Genomic DNA, 27,793 nt, shown 5'->3' with positions numbered 1-27,793 from the left:
ACCATATCCTCTTTTTGAAAGCTATATGTCAGGGCGCCTGAGTTTTTGTCATTTTTTTCCAACAGATTCAGTTACTTGTCCCTCGTAATTAGCTCAATGTACACGTGCAAGCATAAAGGGAGCGTAATATCAAAAGTGGAGCACGCACTTACTTTAGCGCTTTTCGGGCGATTCTTTCGCTTGTGACCTCTGAAGTGTCTGAAAGGGTGGAAGGAAAGCTGCTTTCAAAAAAACACCACTTTTTACACTTACTCACGATGTTGGTTGTCATTCCATTTTTTTTTATAAAAAGACAAAAAATTATATAAAAGCAGCTGAAATATATTACAAGCATGCTTTTGTCTAATCAACCCTGTTGTGGAGACTATCCATCAGCCCGCAAAACTGAATTATGCAATACCCATTATATAATTATACATTATACAATACAGTCATGATAGAAGCTCCTGACAGGGTGACCCTAATTGCCATTGTTTTCCATTTTTAATAATCCCCAGAGATAAATTGTCAAGTCGTCTCCAGTGCTTCAGCACAGAAAAACCACCACCTGAAAATAAAACGAAGACTAAAAGCTAAACTAAAAACACAAAAAGTGCCACAAAGAGGACAGAGGAAAGTCTTCACCTCTGATCTCGCTTATTTTACTTCCACATGAATCCTCAATAAAAAATATTTTGATGGGCAAAATGTAGAACCGAATAAAAATTGTCAAAGCGATGTGAAAGATGCATTTCTTTGTATTTTCTTTGCCCATTAAGGCAAAAGATAAGCGTGGTTAACAGAACAGAACTCAGAAAAATAGAAAAGCTGTTTCTAAGGATCATTACTGAATGTGTGTTTTTAAAACACATGGATTAAATATCTCATTTCAGATGATAAATTAGGGCTATGTTTTTGGATATTTTTAATAAAGGCCAGAGAAGATGCTTTAATGAAGAAATGGATGCAAAAAGAACTGGGTGAATTAAACCTGATTTCTTTCTTTTTTTTATTTGCAGAACTTAAAGTTCAGACATTTTTGCTGAATTCATTATTAAATGTGAGCTGGAGGGAACTTTTGTAGAAGAAAACGTGAATTAATCCTTTAAAAAAATAAACAAACCCTTAATATTTAATAGTAAAGCCCAGAGATGTGCTTTCTTTCGGTGTAATCACCAACTAGAGGTACCCAGCCCTGCTTGTAAACGTTTGTATTTGCATGGATTCCGGGTGATTCATAAATGTGTCCTTGTGTGAAATACTAGCGGGAGATTTCAAGCTTTCTGTTTCAAAGTAATGAATTGCGGCGACGGAAAAAAAAGTGAAGCCATTTAAGGATAAAGCCGAGAATTTGGTGTCTGCCGCTGCGAGCCATCCATCACGTCCACAATAAAGGAGCTTTTGCCTGACGTTCGAAATTTATGGTCGCCCTTCTCTGCCCTAATAACTCAAAGCGCTGTGTCAGAGCCTGACAGCCGTTGCCGAAAACAGCACCCCTTTTATCAATCAAAAAACACTTGCATATGTTTAACTTTCGCCTGATCAGCAAGACATTTATAGGCTATTGAGTAATAAGATAAGTGGGTCTATTTCGATGGGAAGAAATGTGGACGCTTTAATGATTAATGGCAGCCACAAGAGTTTTTTTAAGCGCTCTTGGAACAAAAAAGAAGGATTTTTGGCATGAGTGCGGAGGAAATGTGGAGGTGTATTTTTTAATTTCCTACACCCAGAAAAAAATATATAATAATGATAATCACTTGGAAAAATTACATGCTATTAAATCAGTGTCTGTAGCAGAATTACAGCGCCATATAAAAATACCTTGGAGCTTATCTCCAATTAAACAAATTGCTGTTTTTAGTTTGACCAGACCAGGCGGTGTAAAGCGGCCCTGTGCGGTGATGGAGCGGTTAGGGGAGATAATACAACACGTATTATCTGCCCTTCTCGTGGATTCACTTTACAGCTTTTGACCTGAGCATGGCTGAGAAGAGGCAAAAAATAAATAAATAAATAAAATAAATCTGCAGACAGTTGACTGGCAGGACAGGGAACTGACAGATGACAGGCTGTGATTGAGGGAGAAAGTTGCCGAACATGTGAAACATGGCGATAGATGTCGCACACTGTAGGCAGGGGATGTGACCTTAGAAGTCCCTCGCTTGATTACTTTTTATTGTTTTGAGTAACTGGGTCCAAAGACCGTCTCCTTTATTAACTGCAGTCTAGTTATGCAAAGAAGATGCAGATTTTAAAGCAGATTTTAGCCGCAGGCGATAGTTTGTCCACTCCTACTCTCTTCTTTTAGGGAAAATAAATGTCGGCTGTACAAACGTTTCAAAACAAATCTTTTCATAATCTTTGTCATCTTTATTCCCTGGTTCCCCCCCCCCCCAAAAAAAACCCCCCACACAGGATGCAGGTGCAGCGCATGCGTCAAAGTGCCAATTACGCAAAAGGCGCGTGTAAAGTCTGGAAATTAAAAGCGCTCGGAGTGGGTGAAATATGAAACAGACACCCGTGTGAGCAGGAAACGTCACATTACCTCGACCCTCTGATCACATCGGCATCTCTTTTTGATTGGGGGGCTGCACGGGCAGCAATCCGCGGACTGATTCAGATGCTGCTAGTGAGGAGGCGGAGTGATCCCTCCTGCCCGCAACCCACGTAAACCGTGCCCGCTCTCGGACCCACAGCCACAGTGTTAGAGCGACGCCGGAGATGAAGCAACGAGGCTGAGAAGCGCACGGATTCTGCTCACACACTCCGCGTCTCTTCCGAGGATTTAACTGTGATTTTCTTTTATTTCTGGCAGCGGCTCCAACCGTCAGACGTTTTGAGTGCTGGCTTGCTTAACCCTACCCATGGCATTTTTCAACCATTTATAGGAGAATTGGGTCATGATCACATCGCCCACGGTCTCTGTCCTGAGAAATAGCACAAATCTAGCGTGGGAGAGCGGCTCCTCGGGGGAGAAGGGAGCAGTGAAGATAAGCCAACTATCCGTCCACAACTCCGTCTCTCCCGCAGACCCTACTCGACAAGCCAGTCGTCTTCCCATAAAGGTTTTGAAAATGCTTACGGCACGGGCAGGACACATTTTACACCCGGAGTACCTACAGCCGTTACCGTCCACTCCTGTCAGTCCCATCGAGGTAAGCGCTACAGCGGTTAAAATAAAACACGTTGTTTTTATTCGCTTATTCTCAAACTACTGCGTGTTCACTCCGAAATTGCAGGACACCAGAGCTCCCGACACGACACGAGTGGACAAACTGTGGTCAAGATTTGTATTTAGGCTATGTGTTGAAATACAGTAATAAACTGTACTCTCGATGTTCTACTCACTTCAGACTTTAACGACCCTTTTATGCAAACTGATGCCAATATTTTGAATGTCATTCCGTCGTGTTGTACAATCTTATCTTCCACCTAATGTAGATCAGCTACGTGTGTGCGCCTTCCTCCTTTACATACCTATTATGCTGAGTTGTTTTGAGTTTCATCCCGAGATAACTTTATGCGCAGTGCGTAAAATGCGCGAAACGGACATATGTGACTATTTATCGCAAAATATTACATGTACGTGTGAGTGTTTTCCTGAATTTTTTAACGTTGTGTTTGTTTCAAATTCTCAGCTGGATGCCAAGAAGAGTCCGCTGGCCCTTCTGGCCCAAACGTGCTCTCAGATCGGCAAACCGGATCCGCCGTCCTCCTCCAAGCTGTCCTCTGTAACCTCCAATGGATCTAGCGACAAGGAGGCCAAATCCGGCCCGCTGAAGATGAGCGACATCGGAGCCGACGACAAATCGAGCTTCAAACCTTACTCAAAATCATCAGAGAAGAAGGACTCGAGCAGCAGCCTCAGTGGAGATAAAAACAGTTTCCGAGTGCCTAGCGCCACCTGCCAGCCGTTCACCCCCAGGACAGGCAGCCCCGGCTCCTGCACCTCCGTTTCTCCTCTGCCATCTGAAGGCAAAGCGGGGGACAAGGAGGAAAAGAAGGAGTCTGATAGCAATAAAAGCACTATGACGGAGAGCAACGGCAGCCACGGGATAAGTGGGATTACCTCTGACGGCAACCAGCAACAAGAAAACACATCTGGATCCAAGGCTGTTACATCAGACTCCATATCTGTAACCTCGTCATCATCATCCGTCCTCGGCTCCGGGCTGGTGGCCCCTGTCTCCCCCTATAAGCCCGGTCATACAGTTTTTCCTTTACCACCTGCTGGTATTTCCTATCCTGGAAGTTTAGCCGGTGCATATGCGGGTTATCCGCAGCCGTTTCTCCCTCATGGAATGACCCTTGACCCCACCAAATCCAGCAGCCAGCTTTTAAGCGCACAGTTTGCTGCTGCCAGCTCGCTGGGATGCAGCAAAGCGGGAACGAGCCCCTTAGCTGGAGCATCCCCACCGTCTCTAATGTCTGCTAGTCTGTGTCGAGACCCCTACTGCCTGAGTTACCACTGCACGAGCCATTTGTCCGGCGCAGCCAGCGCTAACTGCGCACATGACTCTGCGGCAGCTGCGGCAGCTGCCTCGGCGCTTAAGTCTGGATACCCGCTCATGTACCCGACGCACCCGTTACACGGCGTGCATTCCACGACCCCTTCTTTCAGCGGACATCCCTTATATCCTTACGGGTTTATGCTGCCCAACGACCCCCTGCCGCACGTGTGCAACTGGGTGTCGGCGAACGGACCTTGCGATAAGCGCTTTTCATCCTCCGAGGAGCTCCTCAGCCACTTGCGGACTCACACGGCCTTTGCCGGCACGGAGAAGTTGATATCTGGGTACCCGGGGTCGTCTTCTCTTGCTAACGCTGCTGCTGCTGCTGCTATGGCTTGTCACATGCACATGCCTCCAAACGGAAGCCCGAGCAGCCCGAGCACGCTGGCCCTCAGGGGCCCTCACCACCCCCTCGGACTCAGCAGTCGCTACCACCCGTATTCAAAGAGCCCCCTGCCCACTCCCGGGGCCCCGGTGCCCGTGCCCGCGGCTACCGGACCATATTACTCCCCGTACGCCTTGTATGGACAAAGACTGACGACAGCATCGGCCTTAGGATATCAGTAGTGACAGAGAATTACACATTTATAAAGGAGATTTAGGCCCAATGAGTTTTATATTGTACTTAATGCAGGGATTGGATCCAGGTGGGGATCAGTGTATTTATTTGCGATAGCTTCAAGCGTGACTAAAATAAAAAATAATTATAATATAAAATTTCAAAAGACTCAATGTGCATTATTTTTACACAGGAGAAAAGCGTCTTTGCAAGTTAAATAAAGTTAGGACCCTTTTTCTTTCTTTTGAGTAATGTGGAGTTTATTGTTTATTTGATTTATTGTGACTGGTGGGGTTTTGTAAAGCAAAAAGTTATTTTAAAATGTGCCTTACTCAGAGGGATTAGGGGGCTGCCAGAGCTGAGTGCGTGACGGAGTGATGGACGTGGAAAATCAATCAGAGCAGTTTCTTACAGAACTGCCATCGATTTATTTTATTTTATTTATTTATTTTTGGGGGGAGAGATAAACGTTTCATGAGGGTGTTTGATTTACCTGAAGAGTATAAGACAGCTGTTTGGTGAGGTTTTTTTTTTATTATTATTATTTATTTTATTTTAAGGCTCCCTTTTTATTTTTAAGTATAGGGCAGGGTCAAATCAGGTCAACAGTTTTAATTTACAATAAGAGGATTTTCTCCCTCCGGTAACATCTTGTTTTGTTTTTGCTGTGTTAGTTTGACTATATATATATATAATTAATTATTTAACTTCCCCAACTTTATTTTATTCCTAAAGTTGGGGAAGATGTTTAATATCTCACTGACATTTATGGCAGAATTTTGAAGATACTCCCTTTTATTCACAACTGTGTTTTTGCTTCTGGTCTCACCATGAGGCTCATAATGGGGTTTTTAAAAGGGCCCAAGGATAGAGAAGCAATAACTGCAAAACCTTTGAAGTTACAGAGGCTTCTATGAGCATCTGCTGTTTTTATTTTATTAAGTTTTAGTAACAAGAAGCAAGAGAAAAAAAAGAACAAGAAAAAAACACCACTTGGTGCTGCAGCTACAGTACGTGTGTGTGTGTGTGTGCAAATGTGTGCTCAGATACAAAATCTTTTGGGCTCATCAAAACATGCTGAATCTTCTCAATCACACGGTCATGGATTATTGTTTCATTAACGAAGACAAATGAGCTGCTGATACCAGCGAGGCGCTCGCTAAACAAAGATTTACGATGACACCAGATGTGGGACGTTTCCACAGCTTTTGTGATTGCTGTAATGAAGCAGAGAGCATGAAATAAAGTGAGGCCTAACTATTTAATCAGCCCCCTTAAAACAAATCAACTAAATCAAGCCAGCAGTGTCATTATCCATCCTCAGTAAATCAGGCTGTTCTCCAGCAATAAAATCACCATCATTAATGGTCAGATGTCATATTCATCAAATCCAGCCATCCTTCATGTAGATGAGGCCTAAACATAGCTCAGTGATAGATGGTAATAAAGCTGCTAACCTATATTTCAGCACTGCGACCAGTCAGCCACCGAGTCGGCATAGATCATATGTGATGCATCTTTTTTCATTTACAAACAGCACATTAATATGATGTGAACAAATTGGGTCACGATCTCTGAACTTATTGCTCGAAGGCTGATTGATGTTTGACTCTGCTGAAGAAATTCACACATCTTCACAAGCAGATAAACCCGCTAATAAATGATTCAGTTTCAGTTCAATTTTATTAGCAGTGGTTAATGAGCTAGTTTAAATTTAAGGATGGGCCTAAAAGTCTGTGCGTGTGACTAGATTAAAGGTAGACGTGCTCATTTGCTTTGCGTTGTTAAGTTGTTTTTCCTAACTAAAAAAAAAAAAAAAAGGTGGCTTAGTGGTGTAGTGGTTAGCCCTCTCCCCTCACAGTATGAAGGCCCTAGGTTTGAATCCACTGGCCAGCTGGGAAGTGTGCCTGTTGTTGTCCCTCCTGATATTTGTGCTTCCTCCCACAGACATGTTTCTCAGTTTAACTGATGATTCTAAATCGGCTGTAGGTGTGAATGGTTGTCTCTCTATGCTTGCAACCTGTCAAGGGTGCACCACACTTTCATCCAGTGATAGCTGGAACAGGATCCAGCCCTTGACCTGCCACCCTGAACTGTACAAATGGATGGACTTTCAAATAATCCTGAACCCAATGAAGTGAACAGCATTTTGTTGCTATCAGAAATGATACTCTAATTTGCCGTCTTTAGTTTTGAATTCAAATTAAAGGACAAAAAAGAAAAACAAAACATACATTAATATGTTGTCAACGCAAACAGCAAAACCCTGGAGGTGTGTGAATGATCCGCAGTGCTAATTCACTAACAATACTGTAGATTTTCTTTCTGTTTTAAGAGGAAGAAACAAGCTAATATCTAAAGTAGCGATTCCTTTTAAGCTATCTGCATTATGAGTGTTGTAGCATGATCTCCAGCCTTTGTGGTCTCATACAGCATCAGTGTAATATAGTAGTGTAGTGTGCAATATAACAATTGCAAATTAAGTAAGCCCGATCAAAACTGATATTTTCCTTTTTCAGCAGAAATGAAGAAGCAAACATTTGATCCTATTTGAAAGAGTGCTTATTAATAAAAGGTATGAAACAAATAGCTAATCTTCCATATTTAATTTTTTATTTTTTTTTTAAAGCATGTCAGTCACATGGAGAAGTACACTCCTGCATTCAACAAACCTTCAAAATCCATAAAATTAGAATCAGGGGTTCCAGGTCTGTGCCAATGGTAATAACGTCTTTTGGGAGTGACAGGCAGAACCTGCCTTATTTAAACCTCAGACATGTGGTGTTCTTGCTATTGAAGTGTGTGGTGTCATCATGCCAAAGTCTAAAGAGGTTGCTTCAGAATTCTGAGTCTGGGAAAGGATTTAAAAGGATCTTCAAATTATTTGCAATAAATCACTGAATTGCCAAAGACAAATTCATCCCAAAAACAGACTCTTTGCAAAAAAACCAAAAAAATCCAAAAAGTCTCCAAGAACTTCCTAATCTGCTGAGTTTGCAGGTATCTCTCACAGCTGTTGGTGTCTGCGATCAGAAACAGAAAGCACAAATCTGACCTGCATGGAAGGCGCACCAGGAGAACAAGGAACGTTAGAGGAAGACTACAATTTGACAGCGAACAATTAAGCAAAGATCAGGGTTTTTGGAGTAGTGTGCTCCAGACAAATGCATTAAAGATGGAGTTCTCTGGCTGCAGTAACAGCAAAGACATCTGGCACAGATCGAAGACAGCCTCTCAGGAGAAGAACCTCATACCACCTGCAAAGCATGTTATGATTCGAGGTTCTTTCACTGCCTTGAGGTGCAGGCAGCTTGCAGTCACTGATTCAACTAAAACAAGTGTTTAAGATCACGTGGGGCCAATCAGTCCTGAAGCTGAACTGAAAACTGACTTTTCAGCAGGGTAATGATTCTTAACAAATCCCCAAAGAACATGAGGAACGACATGCAAGAAAAAAAAATTTGCAACTAGGAATCTTGCCATTTTGCAAGGAAGAGTGAGCAAAAAATTTACCCGACAGATGCCAAAGACTGGAAGACAAGTATGCAAAATTTCTACAAGTAGTTATTTCTGTTAAATGGCAAAATGATTACTTCTGATGCCAAGATGTAGCTGCTTTTTCAAAGATGAACATTATCTCTATTTAGATATCTTCGGTCCAAAATTTAATAAAGTTGCAAAATGAGGAGGCTGTGGGTCGTCAACCAATTGGCATGTTGATGTTTCAATCCCTGGCTCCATCAGTCTGTATTTTTAAGTATCCTCAGGCAAGACAGCGAACCCTAAGATGTGCCTGATGCATCCAATGAACTGTGAGTATTTGTGTGATTACGGTTTGAAAATCACTATAAGTACCAGTCCGGCTATTATACGAACTCAGTGATGGAATCGGCTAATTTTGTGGTTGTGCTGAAAATTTCCATTGGATGTACTTATTTTTTTTCACATAACTTTCTATCCCACCATGATGAAGTCTACCCATCTGTTTCCATGTGACAGATGATGTCTTTTCCACGTGTCTGAAAGAAAAATGCAGCCAGGAGACTCTGGCTTAGTGACTCCATGCTGAATCACGGGGAAGGCCCCACCTGTTCTGCTTTGAACCACACCAAAATCAAGAGCCACAGCCTATCACCTAAGGAGGAACAGGCCGGCACAGTACACCCTGGGAGAGACGCATGCCAACGTTGAAAAAAATGGTCACCTCAGCACAGCTGCGCGCCATGTGTTGCACTTTCCGTGGCAAGTTCTGGTTGAAGGCAGTGGACGCCATCGCTGCTACGCCGAGCTGACGTTCCCTCACAAAACGCCCACAGTCATGCATGAAAATGTCTTTTTTTCCAAATCAGCTCACGCAGATACATAAATCAACCAGCCCTCAAACACGTGTTGCCGTCACATAATGAATTTAACACCCTTTTGTCAGCAATATTAATGATCCAATCAAGGGATTTCCCCATCGCTACATAAACATTTACTGCTTTGAATAAACCTTCCTCGGTGCTCTGGAAAAGCAAGCAGGACTCTGTTTACAGGCACGAAAGGAAAAACCAATGACCTTTTGCGTGTTCAGCCAGCTGAGAAGTGTGTCTTCCATCTTTCAGAGAAACATGGTGGTTTATTTTTGCAGGAGAAAGGCTTTTGCCTCTCCAAACAAGCCCCATATTTATCATCACTCCATCATTTCCTGCCTTTGACAAGCAAAGTAAACGGTAGAAGCACAAAGTTAAAGCTGAGTCTTTGTGAGCCTTTGACCTTTGGAGCTTGTCTTCTATTATTAACCCTCCAGCGACATCATAAAATAAAGGAAATGAGTTGGTACGCTGAGATTATCTTAATGTGGAAGGCTTGGCATGTGTGTGTTCTATACTCACTCACTCACACACACACAGACAAAAACAAAAAAAGCGTGCCTTTTTGAGCTAGAAGCCAGCCAATGGGAAAGGGAGAAAAGGGGAATTTTCCCTTGAAGAGTCTGTCAACACACAAAGCAAAGGAAAGAGCAACAGTGAGTTAAACAGTGGGCTCTTGTCTTTCAGCACTCAACATGCTCTATAATTTACACACCACTGACAGGGGCCATTTTGAAGTCTGTCATAGACGGTAAACTTTTTGTCTCCAAACGTCTTGCTCACAGTGAGTCGACTTCTGCCGGGGTCCGGGTGATTAATCACTTATGGCCTTATTGTGTGGAGGTGGCTAATTAACTGCAGGCTGACTGAAGAGACACGCTATAAAAACCCGCCTCTGATAACCCCAACTTTTCCCCTCCTCTTTCGTCTTGGCATGTGGAAGCTCTTACTGACAAATTTGCAAGAACCAGACTAACATTGAGTAAGATGAATGGCCTCTGCGCACAGTAAACAGCCTTTAATTTAACCATGTTTAAATGTATGACACACTGGCATTGTGCTTCCTCGCTGTTCGTGCTCTTTGGTTGGGAAACGCAGCCAAAGTTCCCCTGCTGTTGGTTTAAAATTAGGCTCGGCGTATTCACGGAGGGCGTTTCTGGGTGCTCGGCCTGGCAAACATGTGTTCGTTGTCTCTTTTGGTTTTCGGCCTTTTCTTCAAAGTGACGTTCTGAGACAAAAACAATCAGTTTCTTCTTCTTTTTCTTTCCTAAACACATTAATCGGGAAGATCTGGCATTAACTTTTATTTATTTTTTTAACTTATTTGTCGAGCAAACAGAGGAAGACAAGAAAGAAAGCATTAAGTTGTGCATTAGCAATAAACTGGAGCTGTTCCTTAAGGTCAGCAGCTCGTATCAGACACGTGGCCGGCCAAAAATTGTGCAGCCATGCCTTCCACTCCATCTCCCCCCTTCCACATTATTAGGTTTGTTAACATACTGTATTGCAGTGTTTGCAGTCATGTCGACAGGCTAACTTAATCAAGTTACTATTGAACTTGTGCGCCTTGCCCAGCATGACAGTTTTAGTGCCAGAATTATTGCCGTGACCTATGAGAGGAAATTAGCAGCGGACACAACACGGAGACTTTTCTTCCTGGTGGAAAAAAATAAATCTATCCTATATATTTACAAGAACAGTGACAATGATAGAAAGTAGGGAGCAAAAATGTTTGCTCGATAACGCCGCAAATGAAAAATGCCGCGTGGACCCAAAGTGGTGCAAAATGCATAATGCCAGCTGGCAGACCATTACAGGTGATGGACATTTCACTTACCTAAGTCAAATATAACAGACTGCTGTTCATTAATATACAGGCAGGCCTGCAGAATCGAGTCTGCCATCTGGTTAAATCGACAGAGTAATCTACAGCTCGTAATTAGGGCTGAGGAGCAGAGTTTCTCTTTAATCTTTTTTCGGCTTTCAACAAAATTTCCATCTGCACCATGTGGCACATCATTTTTCTTTAAGACAAATCGGTTGTTTTCGTATGATCCAAAATTAGATCAGCAGAAAACAATCAATCTTGTAAAGGGCCTGGGAAAAGAATTGTGATTTCGAATACTGTTTTCCCTCCTCCTGTCTTTAGCATCTCAATTCTCACTTTCCCTGCATGACTGACTTTGCAGCCATCAGCATCCCTCCCATGATGCTCTCTGCTCAGTGCCGTCACATGGCATATAATGGGGACCCGGGCTAACGATGAATATGAAATTGTGCCTTAATATAGCGATCTCTCCTCAGCTGCTTTCCCTGTGGCGTTCCACAACAGATGGTGACCTGTAAGAGTCTGTGACACCAGAACTAAAATCCACACTGAGGTAAGAAAGAATACTTCGTGTCACCCTGTCTGCAAATTAGTGAGATGACACAACTGTCAGGTGCCAGCCTCCCGTGGCAGTCGTCTCCCCCATTACAGGAGCAGCGATGCTTTCCCTGCACGACAAAAGGGAAATGGGTGGATGTTTTTTTTTTATAGGAGACCTGTCTGTCAGCTGGCTCTCAGGTCATAACAAATCACCAGCACTCAGCTGAGGCTGAACATTCAGGACGTCGGGAAGAAGACGAATGACCTGCAGGCCTTTGAAGTGCTCTGGCAGTTCAGATGGCTCAGCGGCGCTGACAGAGAAATATACACAACAGAGCAACCAATAATGAGAACATTAAACATTCCAGCCACCTGACAGGCTGACAAAAACAGCCTGGCCCCACATCAATCATTCACTGAGTCATAACCTTGACAATTAGTCCCCTCTGATACCGCCCGTAACCCCTGGGCCCCGCACTGCGGTGTGACTCCACTTAAAGAAGAGAAAACCAAAGGGCTTAATCTAATTTCTTAATTCTGATTGATAAAGACGTAGCAGCGACAGAGACCGCAATATATCGGTTCAGCACATGATGGATTCGGAATCGTTTGGCAGGCTCTTTGCAAAGTAATGACTCTCCAAAGATGGATGTGAAAATAGAAAAATGCACATACTGTAGTTCAATTACTTTTGCTGGCTGCCTCTGAAGATGTTTCGGCTAAGACCACAGAAATGTATCCAGCACATGTTTACGGCCCTGCCTGCGCAAATATGTGTTTTAATGACACCCCGCAGGCATTTGGAAGCTATAGTTGCAGGGGAGCCAACACTTATATTTCAATATAACTCGAGCCATAAGATCACTAACACGAGCAGTTCTTTAATGCGTGCCTAACGAGGTTACATATCCTACATCTGTATTAGTGTAAACATGTGCTAAATGTCAAGCCTGCTTTTAAGAAGCTCCATAAATTTTGCTCACTAAAAGACTTAATATCATTAATGTTCTCTGAAAAAAGATGAGGTTCAGCCCATTTTTCTTCTGCACACACTCCCACATTAGCATTTTTTACAACAGAGCTCAGTGTTAAGACTCCAGTCTTCGCTCTGAATCCAAAGCAGTTGACCCTTTGAAAATAGCGAGGGGGCCATGTTGTCATCACTCCATTCACTCCAACTCTGCAGTTGCCATATGACAAATGAGCCACGTGACATGACATTTCCCTTTTGCCTTCACACCTGTAGAGTTAAAGCAAAGCGTCTGACAGAGGAATTGATGGCAGCACCTCAAAACTACTGTATCTCCTTTTCATTTGGCGAAATGGAAAGAACCGGGCCAGTGGCTGTTTACAAAAACTACCTGAGACGGAGCTGCACAGCTCCAAGCCCCGAGGATGATAAATGGCTCTGCTAACCCTGTGGGACTGCAGACCCAAATGAGGACGGAGCTAATTGCCGTGCGAAATACTTTGGCATGAATGGAAAGAAAATGCAGGCGAGCCACAGCCAAAAAAGGGCCCAGTTGCTGCTGTGAACTCGGAGCTGGCTTTTGCTTACAAGAGTTCACTTGGTGTCCATAAATCATGGACTGCTTACAGCTGAAACTGCCCTTAGTCATCAACATGCAATAGACTGAGTGACAGATTCCATCCTGACTACATTAGCCGCCGGTTCAAACGAGGCTCCTTTTTTAAAATCTCCTACCATCTTGAACCTCGCAGGAAATGAAAACCAGATGGGTAAGGATTGCTGTGTATAACATAAAGCTGAGCTTGTATGAGAGAAAAAGACACAAGAGTCTAAAAAAAGAAAAAAAAAGTGTATACATTGTTGAAGGAAATGACAGGGGTCAATTTGAGGTATCCTGGGTTTTTGATATCCTTCAAGTACAGCTTTAGATATGGCTTTACCCCGAGGCTGTGATCTGCATCACATTACTCATTTTCAGCTGACAGGAGAATTGAAATGTGGTTTCAGTCTGTGTTACACCCACACAGGTGAACACAAGTGCAGACTCCACAGTCAGTCTGAGTGATTTGAATTATAAATCCCTATCTTGGGCTTGCTCAAAGACTCAAAAAGTTATCCTCACTAGAAAAAAATGTTTTTTTATTGCGCCAGGACCGCAATCTGTTTGGGCATAATAGCAGTAAAAAGACAATAATGAGATATTTAAATAAAAGAAAAATATCTGGCACATGTGAGAGGAGAAATCAGGATGAAGTAGATGAATAGGTGCGAGCATTAAAAAGGAGATTATTTTGCGATGCTATAAAATCGTCTTCTTTCTTTTTTTTTAAATCCGTGGATATGCAGCAGTAGTGTAACCGCAAACTTGACAATTTTATTGAAATCAGTTTTGTTTTCTTAGCAGGTTTGATGGGTTGAAGTACTGACTTAAAGTCTTTCATCAAGAGAAATTAAAGGATAAAGCCGGCGATATTCTATATTTTTGTTATTGTCTACAAATCCCAGAGAAAAGACCAACACTAACAATGACTCGCTCGGTCTCATTCTCAGACACTCGCCACTGAGGAGAAAGGTTCCCACTGAAGATGTAAATATTTAACAACAGGACAGGAAAACATACTTTTATTTTTAAAAAGGCTAAATTATTTCGTAAAACAGCAGGTCGGCGTGGTTTGTAGCAAATTTTATTCAAAGATGAGTGCATAGAGCATTACTGGATTTCATTTTTAGTCAAAGTTTTCAGTTTGTTCACTTCAGAGTATTTCTGACAGTGGAATCAGGTATGTGGGGATGATCCACAACTAAAAGTTGAACTGAAATTTAATTATATTTACTTGCAATTGCTTATCAGTGGATACACTAGAATAAAAGGGTAATTCAGGTTTTCACAGAATGAAGAAATAATTATACTGTAAGTAATTTTAAGTAGTGTGCATCTTTATGATATAGAAGATACAGTGTTTTCCTATTTAATAGTGTTAGATGGGCAAATTGTGTTGTGTTGTGAAGCTACACACTATCTAAAGTTACTCAAAGTATAATAATTTCTTTTTAATTATTATTTTGTTCTTTCCTGTAAAAAGCTGAATCTACCAGTAAGGATTTGTAGGTAAATATAATTAGATCACAATTTCACCGTATTATAAAGTGCTACCAAAATGCAATAGATCATTTAATAAATTAAAAATAAATGAATAAAAATTGATGGTTGTGAAACCAAAGCGTGTATTCAAAAATCACCAGCAGATAAAAGCTTCCACTTAGTCACTTGATCAGTGCTCATTTGAGCTAAATAGTAAATTGATTTTGGTAATCTGATACAAATGGAACCAAAACTATCTCACTACATACGCCCACTTGCTTCATAGCGTTCTGAGATATTAGCAAGGCTAGGTTGTTTAGGTTACCTTTAATCTGGGAAGTCTTCTGGGTCAAGACTTTCTTTTTTTGTCTATGTTTATGAATGTAGAGATACATTTTAAAAGCATAAAAACCTCAGTCGTCATCAGTGGATAGCTGGTGGTTTTGAGGTTGCATTTTGCCAATGACTGCAATTTAAATGGAACCTAAGCTTGGTCAAGCATGACTGGAAAATATCATTCAGACCACAAATTGAAACCACAGACATTCAAGCATGAAACATCTCTCATTCTATATCTGTTTAAAAAGACAAGGATCTCATAGTTTTGTAGACAGTCTTAAGAGTCTTAACCCCCAAGAGCGTTTGATGTGTCATCATCAGAAACTTTAATTTTGTATTACAGGCCTGACAATCCATTAACCCATCCATGCATCCATCTTCGGCACCAAGAGGGGACAGCAGCCGAAGCAGACACACCCACACCTTTTCCCCCAACAATCTCCTTCTTTCAGCTCTTCTAGGAGAACAACAAGACGCTGTCTCCAGTGAGTCCTGCTCCACCTCCAGGTCTCCTCCTGGTAGAACATGTCTGGAGCACCTCACCTAGAAGAGCCTGTCAGAAGCCTCAAAGAAACCTCAACTGCTTCCTTTCAATGTGGAGGAGAAACAGCCTTATCCCGAGCTTCTCACGCCATCTCTGAGGAAGGCCTTGTGTAGGTCCAGAGCTACCCAGAGCTAATAAGTCAAACAAATCAGTATTACACACCATTCTTACTCGATAATAAAACACTGAAATGTCTATATAATGATCATATTTTTACCTCAGTGGTCAAAGCTTCACCCTTTAATTCATTACCAAGAATGCAACCAACATCTTTCACATAACCGCATTTATTTATGATGTGTTTTGTTGGGTCGAACTCGGCACTCTGGAAATTCTTCCAGTAAATACTTAATTTATGAGAGGTAGCTCTCGTAGCTCTAAATATTTGGTGTTAAATGTTTGCTTATGTGCTTAAGTACCAGCATCATTAGACCTCTAAAGCGTTCCATTTGTTGATCTCTAATGTAAAGGCCATGACGCACAAGCTCAGATGGTTAAGTAAACATCAAAGAAACACTACAAAGGCAGAAAGCTGAAGTAGAGAAACGGATGGATGCTAAGACAAATTCCTATACATTTAATCCGGTAATCTTTACAGTCAGTTGTAGTTTCTTTATTGTTGTTTTCTTGCCACCCTAAAGCAGAGCTATGAAATACTCCCCCCTGCCCTTCACGTTAGAACATTAATTGTGTTTTTTACTTTATGAGAAAAGCTGCTTGTGACTCATTTTAATTCAACTGCATGAACCAGAGGCACAATCTGGTTTTCATGTTCTCTGGCTGAAAACACCTGCCCTGTTCTCACAGCTAATATATTAAGTAGTAAGTGCCTGAGCAGATGTTGTGAGGTCAGCAGGGAGCCCGGGGCCTATAGAGCACGCAATATTTATTGGACTGGATCAGAAGGCAATGACATGGGCCGTCTTCCCTCTTGACAAATCACATTTTGCATACAGGTTGAAGCCAGAGCCTGTTTCCTTCCTAGAAACACCTTTTCCAATTTGTCAGACTTCTTAGAGAGGCCCGATTGGGTCTTTCTACTTTTAAATGCGTGCTGCCAATCACAGAGAACGCCTTTTGGAAAATATTCGTAAAACAGTCAAACTTTCTTACTGGAAACCGTAACACGCCCGAATCTTTTATTTGTGTTTGCTTTGCAATCATCCACGGAGATCAAAGGCCGTGCTTAGGGCCTCAGTGTCAGCGCGAGACATCAATGACATCTCCCATTCACACCGCATCTTCTCCTCACATCTCGCATGCACTCAGTCGTCACATCCCACAACAAAGAGAGACGCCCCGAGTTACCATCCATCAAACCAAGCCTTTTATGGCCCATCAAAAGACAATGAACTGCCAGAGTGAAAGGAGTGTTTGCAACATGAAGTGACAGCGAATACTCCAGACACAGATTAAACAGTGGGAGAAATGAGAGAACTACATAATGTTTGGGTAATTTGTGAGAATTAGACACTATGATTCATCTTTATGAAGGAAACTAAGCTCAGATATAAGCTCAGCGCAGCTCCGCGCTCTGATAGTTCAGGCATCTCAATTTACTTTGGTTTTGAAGTATAGGCTTCTTACGGTTACAGACTGGAGCAGTTTGTTTTCAAACATTGCCACACATCTCACGCCTTGGTCGTGAGGTATGAGTTACATGTTAAGATATAAAACAGACCTTCAAGGCTTATTTTCCCTCAAAGGGATCCCATTTATTCCGTCTACTGTCAAAGCACGGAAGGTTTGAGAATTAAGGGAGCTACTGGCAACACAGTACATCATTGTGTACAATAAAAGACTTGCAACGTAAACCATCAGCAGCCCTTTGTGTGTTATCTCCCATGGATTATTCCTCTCAAGTCAACCATCAAGCATTGTGGGTATGGCAGCCTATGCGGGGTGCAGCATGCACCATAGAGTTTGCTAAAGTGTTCAACAGAGGTTGAGTGAAACGGGACACTGGCATGATTATACTGTATCCTGTCTGTTGCTGATTTATTGTGACAGCAGTAACTCCCTGCAGAACCATGTCGTCAGGTGCTACGACTGGTGCTGTGTCAGATACTTGATAGGCTTCGGGCTTTCAGTAAAGATCTTGTGAGAAAGTCTCCAGAGACGCTGCTGAGAACACACAAAATCTTCGTTTCTAAATATACAAGCGCATATCCACTAATGGTGAAGGGAAACAGACGCTCACGTTTGGCCTGCTAAGAAACAGCTGCAGTGTTTTCAGGAAAACAACCTCAGTAAAATGTGGTAAAGTCACAGACCGAGAAATGATATTACTGTATATTACAACACTTAATATCTCCATTACTGCTGTGCAAAAGTCTACAGCCACCCTCTCATTTCTGTATATTTTGCAAGGAAAAAGGGAAAATGCTGCAGTTATTTATTAAAACATAAACATGGAAATACAGTATATAAAGCAAAAACAGAGCAGGTCAAACCAATTACAGTACGCATCCATAATCTGGACCCTGATCAACTGAATTCACAACAGTCACCCCAAGGTGCTTTATATTGTCAGATAAAGGTCTGACGAATATTATAGAGGAAAACCCTGACAATCAGACAAGCATGTATGAGCAATTACTTGGCGACAGTGGGAAGGAAGAACTCCCTATTAACAGGAAAAGACATCCAGGCTATGGGAGAAACTGCCGCCTGCTGTGGCTGGTTGGGAAGTGAGAGGAAAGAGAAGAGGAAGCAGGAAATAAAAATAGGGAAGTGGAAAAGTATCACATCATGGGAATACCTCCAGCAGCCTATAGCTGCATAACAAACGGAGGGTTCAGGTTCACCTAATACAGCCCTAACTATGAGCCAGCAGCCTAACTTGCAACCATCACTGTCATTGTGTACAACACGAAATGTCTGTCTGCTATGGAAAGCAAAGTACCCTAACTCTTCCTACTAACATTAAGTAAAAATACTCAAAAGCTAATGCATACTATGGGGTCAAGTGAGGGCAGACTGTGGGTCTTGTCTTCCTGTTTAAATCTTATCAACTCCCAGAGGTGCAGCTGGTGGATTGACGGTGCAGGAGCTTGGAGAGAGAGACGACGTTCCACAGCAATCGTCTCTCTGTGTTATTCACTGGAACTACTTAATCATTGCTGACCGCTCCACACTGCTGTCCCACATCACATGATGTCATTCATATCCCTTTAAGCTATTTCAGAGACGCCAGATCACCTTTTTTCCCCCCTTTTCTTTTCTATTTTTTTTACATACGTTGCTCCTATGTTTCAGTAACACTCTACCCTCTGCTGTGAAAATGACACTAAAGTGTTTTAATTAGACGCTCTGCAGCAAATTATTCATGATAAATCTCAGTCTGTGATCCCCTTGAGGAATAATTGAAAATATACTTAATTAATGCTTTCATTATAAGCTTCCCTGAATATTGTGTGATTGTTGCTTTTCTTCTGTCGCTTACAACACGATTTCGTTCAATATGTGTTCGTCTGAGGGGGGGAAGGGACTTAGAAACAGTTTATAGCGGTATCACCTGACCGCAGCACTTTGAGCATGAAGACAGACATTATTCAGAATAAATGGATTATCAGGGAAACCAGCATAAATGACTCAATAAAACTGTTAAGCAGCCAGCCAGCAGTGGCCAACGTGATTAATCGCAGGCGTTCCAAGATTGGATTTATTTTGTCTTTTATTTCTCCTTTAATGACTAGCTGCGAACACCACTCTTAATACATCGCCCATGTTTCTAGATTACCGGTGACTAATGAGGATTCAAAATGGCTGTTATCTACATTAATGTCTTTTTATTTGAAAAGTCAATACTGCCCGCGTGTGTGAGGAATATTATTAAGCGAGGGCGACTTGCAGTGATCTGTCTAAGCCTCCCAATTAGAAGGGTTTCGGGAAGCATTAAGGTACGCTGGCATTTATATGAATACACAGGTGCGTCATTACATTTATAATTTTCTACCGCTCTAAGACTTTGCTTCTCCAATTATAGCTATATTTACTATGCCTCCACATACGTCTGAATTATTAAAAGGCTCCAAGAATGCGTTGTCACCCACTCTCCCCGCAGAGGATCAATGTCCTGCATTCGAGGGATAAATGAAGCTATATTTTACATGTTGCTGTTTTCAAAGCACATAGAGACACAGTTTATTCTCTTGGCGGAGGGCTCTTTGAAACCCTTGTGTTTAAGCAGGAGGCATTGTTCACTTTAATGAAAGAGTCCAGAGCAGTTATGACCCCGGTGATTCATATATTCATAAAAGAAATCAATCCTACATCAGCTAAACGCAGAAACAGAAACGTTCTGCAGCCTTAAATCTTAGCATTTTGTAATATGCAATAAACTGAGTTTAAACTGGAGCGTGTCATTGATGTGCACAATAAGACAGATGAAGTTTATTACAGAGCTAAAAACAGGTATGAAGGAAAAACACTGACTGCAATAACGGGCTTTGAAGAGAATGTAAAATGCAGGCCCAAGGCGGTGCTTTGTCAGACTGGACTGTTGTGGCACCAGACTGTTGTTCTTTCTATCTATGATTTAGCACAGCTGAGCCTGACTAGATGGCACCCAGGAGAGAGCTTGATTTTCATGTTTGCCAATCTCCCTTTATACCTGCCCGTGGTGACCATAAATACAGTTTTGTGCCTCCCGGAGAAATGCTTAAAGAAGCACTTTGTCCAAGTCCTGTATGGACCCGCGTGGTAATATTCTTGATTGATGACAGCAGCAAAGTTTAGAGGACGCTCCGGAGAGTTTTCCAATCTCATTTGTTTGGGAGTTTTACATTTTGAACATAAGTCCCGCTTGGCTGTATTTATGTGGTTCTGAGGCCTCTGCATTCAGCCTTTTGTTTCCACAGTTCATTAATGAGGGGCAGAAACACTAGTGGCCAAAGTCATCTCATTCTGGGGCACTTTGTGGGGGCACATGGAGACTTGGTCACCCCTAAACAGAACACTAATCTCCAGAAACCCATTTATATGCCTGGCTGACCCCTAATAGATAAAAATAGCTTGTGGTCTATTCAGAGCCGCTGGTCTTTACTCAGATTTTTAATGACTTCCATTCCTTCGTATTGTATTTTGGGTGAATATTGTCAAAAATCTATTTAGTAACATGACTGGTATGATGAGAAATGTCAAAAAGAGGGAAAGCGTTCGTGTTTGAAAAGTTAACCATGAATTATTTGATGCATTTAAATCATATGAAGTCACTAAACTAGCTTTTATAAAAATCATCCAGTGTTTGTGTCCTTGTATCAGCTGAAAGCTTCCAGATGTTTAATTATCTTGTAAAAGCTGTTTTTGTGAATATTTTTAATTGCTGCATGTTTACTTTTGCACAGCCTCTGGAACAACACTGCTATGTCAAATTATCATCAGGACAGTCTTATCGTCATATTCTACACCTGCGTCGACGCCCAATCAGTGCTCTATAGTGCCGCTGCTGGTAAAAAAGCAGACAGAGAATGGCTATAACTAACACAAAGTGTAATTCTCCTGATTGAAACACTAATATCGAGTTTTTGTCATATATTCTTTCCTCAGAGTGACAGCTGTTTAATGCAGGCGTATTTTGATAACACAGCAGAGTTTGCCTCGACCATCTCGTCCTGACAAACTGGAAGGACTTTGTACCAAATTAAAGTACATGAAACTACACATAGGGAAGTGATGCTTTAGCCTTTTCCTGCAGATGATATGTCAGAGAATGACAGAGAGAAGCTACTGTCATAAATAATCACTGAATGAGTGCTGGCTTTGGTTGATAAAGTTTTATACAAGCATCGTGACATTATACACTGTAAAAAAAAGCAGCTATATGTGTTATCTGCTTACTTTTCCCAACTTTGTGATACATGCTCAAATAAAGGATAAATAATATGTTCTAACAGTTGCCGGATGACGAGTTGTTGGAAATTAATATATTGAAATCTAATGCCAGAATAAAAACAACAAACAAAAGTGTCACTGGCTGAAAGAAAGTCATTCTTTTTTTAGATGCTGATGTTTCCATGTCTCAGAAACAAATAACAAACTTTCTGGGTGTTAACCTAAGGGTTTAATTGACCTATAATTAGGCGTGGGCTGCATTATAAAGTGTAACCAAATCCTAAAACCAAATCCTGACTGAGTTTATTAGAGAAAGGAAAAAATGATGATTAACATTCCCCTTAGTGTGTTTGATGCTCAGAAGGTTAGGGCTGAGGTATCAACTTTCACATGCCAACAAATCAGGAAAAATAGGTCTTGGGAATGCAAAGTAGAATTAGGATAAACTCACCCAACACCCAACACTCATTATTTTCTTTTAGCTGATGTTTGAACAATACAAAAAAACATCACAGTGTTATTAGTTTTTCATGTTTTCAGATCCACTGAGATAAGAAAAAAAAAGATCCCCGCCAGTGATGCCTGCATGGACCCCAAGTGTAGCTACTTTAAGACTCAGAGCAGGAAATAGGACAGGAGACGATTTAAACTAAACAAAAAAGGGGGGAAGAAATGGTGGCAAACATTTTTTTCTGGATTCGGCAAAGACTTGCAATTACTTCTTGCAATCACAAGGTCACTACATAGGTCGCTTCTCACCAGGCAACTGGTGCAGTGACCTGTCCAACCTGTTTTCAAACGATCGCAAACCCACTCAGAGAGACTGCAATCGCTCTCAGACAGATTGCAAAGGATTGCTGTCTAATTTATAAATGCAGACAAAATGCCAACAATCTGAGACCATTTGCGCCAATTAGAGCAACTAATCTATGATGCATTTCTCTGAGGACCCCTCAATAGGGAACTCCACTCAGCTGTTTGCCAACTAGTTGTATTCTGTTCATTTTACTATATAAAATGTGTGATTTTGCAGAATTTCTGAATTTCAGTTTTAAATCTATGAGTTTCTGGCTGGACTCTGAATGTAATAAGTTTCCTTTTAATATGCATATCTGTGTATGTAAACAGCATTAATCAGTTAATTGCCAGTTTGACCTCTCATAGGAGACGGATGCCGTCTTATCATCATCTTATCGCCATTTTGACGCATCAGTCACTTTGCAGAGGGTCACAGACCTGGTCAATGTCTTGAAAGCATCCATTTCAAAGGCAACAAAAAGAAATCACCGTTCTCCATAGTGTGACTGTAAAAATGCAAACAGGACAGCAGTTTTGTGGGAGGTTAAATCTATAATACTCATATAATAAGCAGTAGATTACTAAATATGATCAGCCTAAATCAGAAAACACACCCTGACAAGTCTGATCAACCCAAAAACTGCTGCTGGGATTTTTGTAAGACATAGTAAAGCAATTAAGCAGGGAAGTCAGTAGCACTTTATAATAATGCCGCAAAATTAAGGTATTAAGTGTTTAATTCACCATTTATATGTCACTGCTCCTACTTATTATGTCAGTTATAAATACAGACATGTTTATCCATCTTTTACACCAAGTACAGCCATCACTGCTGTACATGGTGTAACTATGTGCATCTATCACTGCTACTATAACACTGAATGATCATAATCATATTAATATATCTATATTTATAACTGACATACTAAAGAGGAGTAATTCTATATAAATGATGAATTAAGCACTAGCTAATACCTTAATAGTGTGACATTAATATGAAGTGCTACCAGGAAGTCAGATAGATATTGAAAGGTAATCTGCCCAAATACCAACTTATGCAAAGCTTCTGTGGAAAGCTCACTAAGCATAAACAAACAAAAATTCAGGTCAGAGGGATTTTACAGTGTCAAATTTTCCTTTATAATCTGTTCTTCATACCACAACGTCTTTTTTAGAGCCATGCTAGTTTAGAAAAACTATGTTAACATTTATGTAATAATTATTCACAGTGTCGAATAAGCTCCAGTTTACAATACGGGGAAACAGATTTGGGACTGTGTTAAGTTCATTCGGCAGGTCTGTTTGAGAACCCACTGACCTTAAGCTAATTCCAAAAAAGTAACGGCCATTTCTAAGCCCTGTTATTTCCATGACTAATAAAACCATTGACACAGTCTGAGAACTGCCCAGACGCCTGTTGTGTGATCCGGTCTAGAAATGCTCTGAGCAAAATGGAAGAAAGGAAAAAAACTGAATCCCTCTGAATAACTGAACCACATGGTTACACAGATAAATACACTGCAATGTAGCATTTAGAGTCACATTACAGCTTTCCCAGTCAATAACAAGATGATTGGTTGGCAGTGGCAGGTCTAGTTAGCGGTACAATGTCGCGTTTGACATTTATCATAGTTCCAGGGTCGTGAACTTGAAGCCAAACAGCAGCTGAATCATTAGATGTGAACGGCTGCAGCTTTGCCATCTCTGAGGCACTGACATAAGTGTTTTCATGCTGAAATGTGACTAACTTCCGCTAAGCTAAACGCGTCTTTGTTCAAACTGGGACATTATGCGCCAAGAGGGACATATACTTCAGGATTGGTCCAACAATGGCTGCTTTAACAAGCAGATTATTTGCTGCATTAGATATTAATACCGATTACTGTTACAGAAGGATGTCATCCTGTGATTCAGTTCATGTGTTTTGTCTGGAAAGGCGAAAAAACCCCTCCGATCATCTCCACTCACAAAAATAATGCAGAAAAGCATAGTAATCGTAGTATACCATAGAGAAATAATGGCAGAAAAACTGATCAATACACAGCAACACAAAACAAATGTGCCACTGGCCTCTGCAGGAGGTCATTTACCCCTGCATGGAAACATCGTAGTTTTTTTTCGTGACTCAACGTATGAAAACATTTCCAATACAGATAAAATTAAACAAGCAAGAGGGCTTAGCCATTAGATAAATTAATTCAGCGCAGATTCTGTAGCTCAATAAAACAAACCAAATAGCTCCATTTCTACTCTTAAGCTCAAAGCAAATAGGATGCTCAATAAAAACACTGTACTGGCCCTCTCGGCTAAAGAAATCAATAGCTAGAGGACAAAGAACCTATAGCTATCACTTAATTCTCTTATCAGTGTGATTTAAGGGACACGGATGATGTTAAATAACTGTAAATCCTTATCTTTGACTTTGTGGGTGGTTTATGGCAGTTTCAACAGCAGTTCAGAGACAGAATGTCCATACCTTCTGCCGCATAGACGATTTATAGCTTTATTACTCTTTGTCTAAAAGAGCAGAGAAACATATAATTGAAAGGAAGAGATAGCAGCTAGTGAGTAGAGGAGCTGGAGAGGGGGCAGGCAGGAACTGAGAATCATCACTGCTAGAGACATATCACAGCGACAGCTTTATGGCAAAGGAGCAGCCCTCTTTGTTTTTGGAGGAGGGAGGGGGCTCGTAACGAGCAAGATCCAATTTTCTGATTCATCTGCAAACGGTTCGGGTTGAGTTTAGTATTCTGACGCCAGGCTTCAACCTGGCCCGCATGGGCGTAGAGGTCACCGAGAGGGCTGAGTGAGCTGAAGTCATGAGTTTGTGCTCACACTGTCACAGGCCTGCTCATATTTTTGCCCTCAGTGACAACGGGCCTATTGTTCTCCCTGATAAGGCTTCAGTGTGCACAGTAATGGGAATTAAGCAGGGCATATAAGTCATGGAGAAATTGGGTGACAGCAGATCAATAGATAGTGGTGAAGCCTCAGGGACCATTAGTGAAGAGGGCCCCTTTGTTTGTCCGCTGGTGGGGAGATTCTGTGGATGTTTGGGCCTGAATTAAGTGTCGAAGCCAAGAATATGCCGAGTTCACCAGAGAGGAGGGAAAGGTGCTTGGCGACACAAGCCTGACACGTGTGTTTTTGCAAATAATAGGATGTCTTTATCAGGTCACATCAACCTCTTCTTGCAAAGTCAACAGCAGCAACTGCGTCTAGTAACAATTTCCCAGTCACTCTCAGCAGTCCCCATAAACACGCTGTGATTTCATTTACAGGGACCATTATGTTATTATTCAATCTATGGATTATCAAGCTTTATTAGGACACTAACGCTCAAAAGAAATGCAGCTTTTGTTTTTATTTTTCCTCACTATAAAAAAAATCCCATGTACCTCCTCAGAGGCTGACACTTTAAAGCACATGGGCATTTTCTCTTTTCTAGCATTTTATGTGTTTATGTATAATTTGTTTTACCCTTTTACTATAATCCTTTGGCACATTAAGGTAGATTTAAACCTTTTTTTAGATTTTTCATACAGTGGCAATACTGTTGATCCTACTTAACCTGAAGCTGACTTTTTAAACAATTGTGTATTTAAAAAAAGAAAGAAAAAGTCAGTGAATATAAAAAAAACAGAAGTCTTACACTGCAGATCCCAGAAACCAAGCCAATAATTCTGACTAAATATTGTCATGCTGCAATCAATTTAGCAATGGGTCAAGAAATCTATTTTAAATCCGTGCTAACAATGCGGCTCTCAGTATGAGTGTGTTACCGAGAGCATGCATGGCATACAGTTACTTATAACGGACAGTGGAAACAGTGCAAATAAAGACGCCCTGCAGCCCTACTTTGGAGCTGGAGGATGAAAATGCATTAGCCCTGCGCTTGACGTGTTTAAAATGATTAGCCACAACATGTGACAACTCTGATAAGGAAGAGTCTCCCATTAAGTTCTTCAGGCAAATGCATATTGTGGCCATCACTCCGGGACATTCCCACTTAAATGCACAGATAATTTGTTGTTGCGATGCATTATTCCTGCCCCATAACCAACCCCGGCCCAGTGAGCAACGTGCCACTGATAACTAAAGATATTAATTAGTATATCACCATCGTGGCACATCCACTTTCACTATTAATAAATTCCATGCCATCAGGTTGTGATTTAATTATAAATTATGTAAATGGTTGCCATGAATGATTTAAGCCTGTGAATTTTATTGGCTAAATGGGAGAGCAGAATTTAGGCGTATCACATGATCACAGTGATGAGGATTTACACACTCGAGTGATGACAGCACAAGTACAGGAAGGATTATTGTGACTAGATTACGATTCCACGTAGCCCCGCCCCCCAGTTAATGGCAGGAAACAAGTCAGATTCCTGAATTATTGAAAAACGATACAACTTAATGGCTATTAAGGGACATTTGTTAGCGTGTATATTAAAATTAGCCTAATATGATGCTTTTCTTAATTTGTGCATGATTACAATGGAGGATATCCATACTAACCAAAATGAAGTAGGTCGCTGTTTGTTTAAAGTAATCCCTGTAAGCCAAACGCTTTGACTTCATACTGCTTTAAACACTCAATTTGTATTTGTTTTACCTAGGGTCCGGTATACCATGCAGTCACTGTCCACTTCATTAGGTACATCAGATCAACTGCTGCTTTACACAAATGTGTAATCAGCCAATCACATGGCAGCAACAAACAGCATTTAGCCATGCAAACACGGCCAAGACAAGTTCAATCGAAGCATCAGAATGGAGAAAAAAGGTAATTTAAGTGACTTTAAATAATCAAGGTATGCAGAAGAGCATCTTAGATGTACAAGAAGCAGCAGAAGGCCACACAGGGTGACACTCAGCCAAGAGCAGGAAACTGAGGCTACAGTACACAGGGCTACACAGGCAATGTGAAATCAATGTGATATCATGTCGCTATCCACCAAACCAAAACTGAAGAATGTTTCAGGCACCTTATTGAATCAATGCTATGAAGAAATAAGGCAATTTTGAAGGCAAAGGGGAGTCCAAACCAGTACTAGGTATACCTAAAAAAGTGTCCAGTGAGTGTAACATCAAGCTGCTAATGTATAACTATGTAATACTGTTTCATTATTAACATTTTCTTTTTGTTTTGTAGTTTTTTTGTTTTTGTGGTTTCTTTAAGACTTGTTGTTCACAAATCACAAATTAATTTTTGGTTCCATTTCTTTTGGAAGGTTTAAATTGTGACGTGTAAGTCAAGCAGTTGGATTAATCAGCTAATTGCTTCACAGCCGCAGTTGCTAACTTGGTCGGCAATTTAAATCATTCTGATCTGCAGGTCACTGCTTGCTGTATTTCCTGTTTTGAGAATTTTGCTGTAATTAAAAATGAGGACATCATCTTCCCTAGGCAAAGCTAGAAATATAGTAACATAAAAATGTCCACA

The 27,793-nt window shown here is 41.2% G+C and overlaps 2 protein-coding genes across 2 annotated transcripts in view; one reads left to right on the top strand and one right to left on the bottom strand.

Annotated features, from left to right (window-relative positions):
- The window catches only part of LOC146568617 (uncharacterized), a 163,496-nt gene that overhangs the window by 113,181 nt on the left and 22,522 nt on the right, over positions 1-27,793 (bottom strand). The window lies entirely within an intron of this gene.
- Positions 2,511-5,218, top strand: LOC146568620 (zinc finger protein 503-like). The gene is made up of 2 exons (XM_085284757.1): positions 2,511-3,137; positions 3,621-5,218. Exons 1-2 carry the CDS (start codon positions 2,883-2,885, stop codon positions 5,058-5,060), a joined length of 1,695 nt encoding a protein of 564 aa, XP_085140883.1. The 5' UTR covers positions 2,511-2,882; the 3' UTR covers positions 5,061-5,218.

Source organism: Mchenga conophoros, linkage group LG8 (genome assembly GCF_057382185.1).
Source record: "Mchenga conophoros isolate Kocher_MC1m ecotype Shallow Benthic linkage group LG8, M_conophoros_male_GT1.1, whole genome shotgun sequence".
Taxonomy (NCBI): domain Eukaryota; kingdom Metazoa; phylum Chordata; class Actinopteri; order Cichliformes; family Cichlidae; genus Mchenga; species Mchenga conophoros.
Note: the sequence above shows the minus strand (reverse complement) of the source record. Positions and strands in the feature narration are given on the sequence as shown.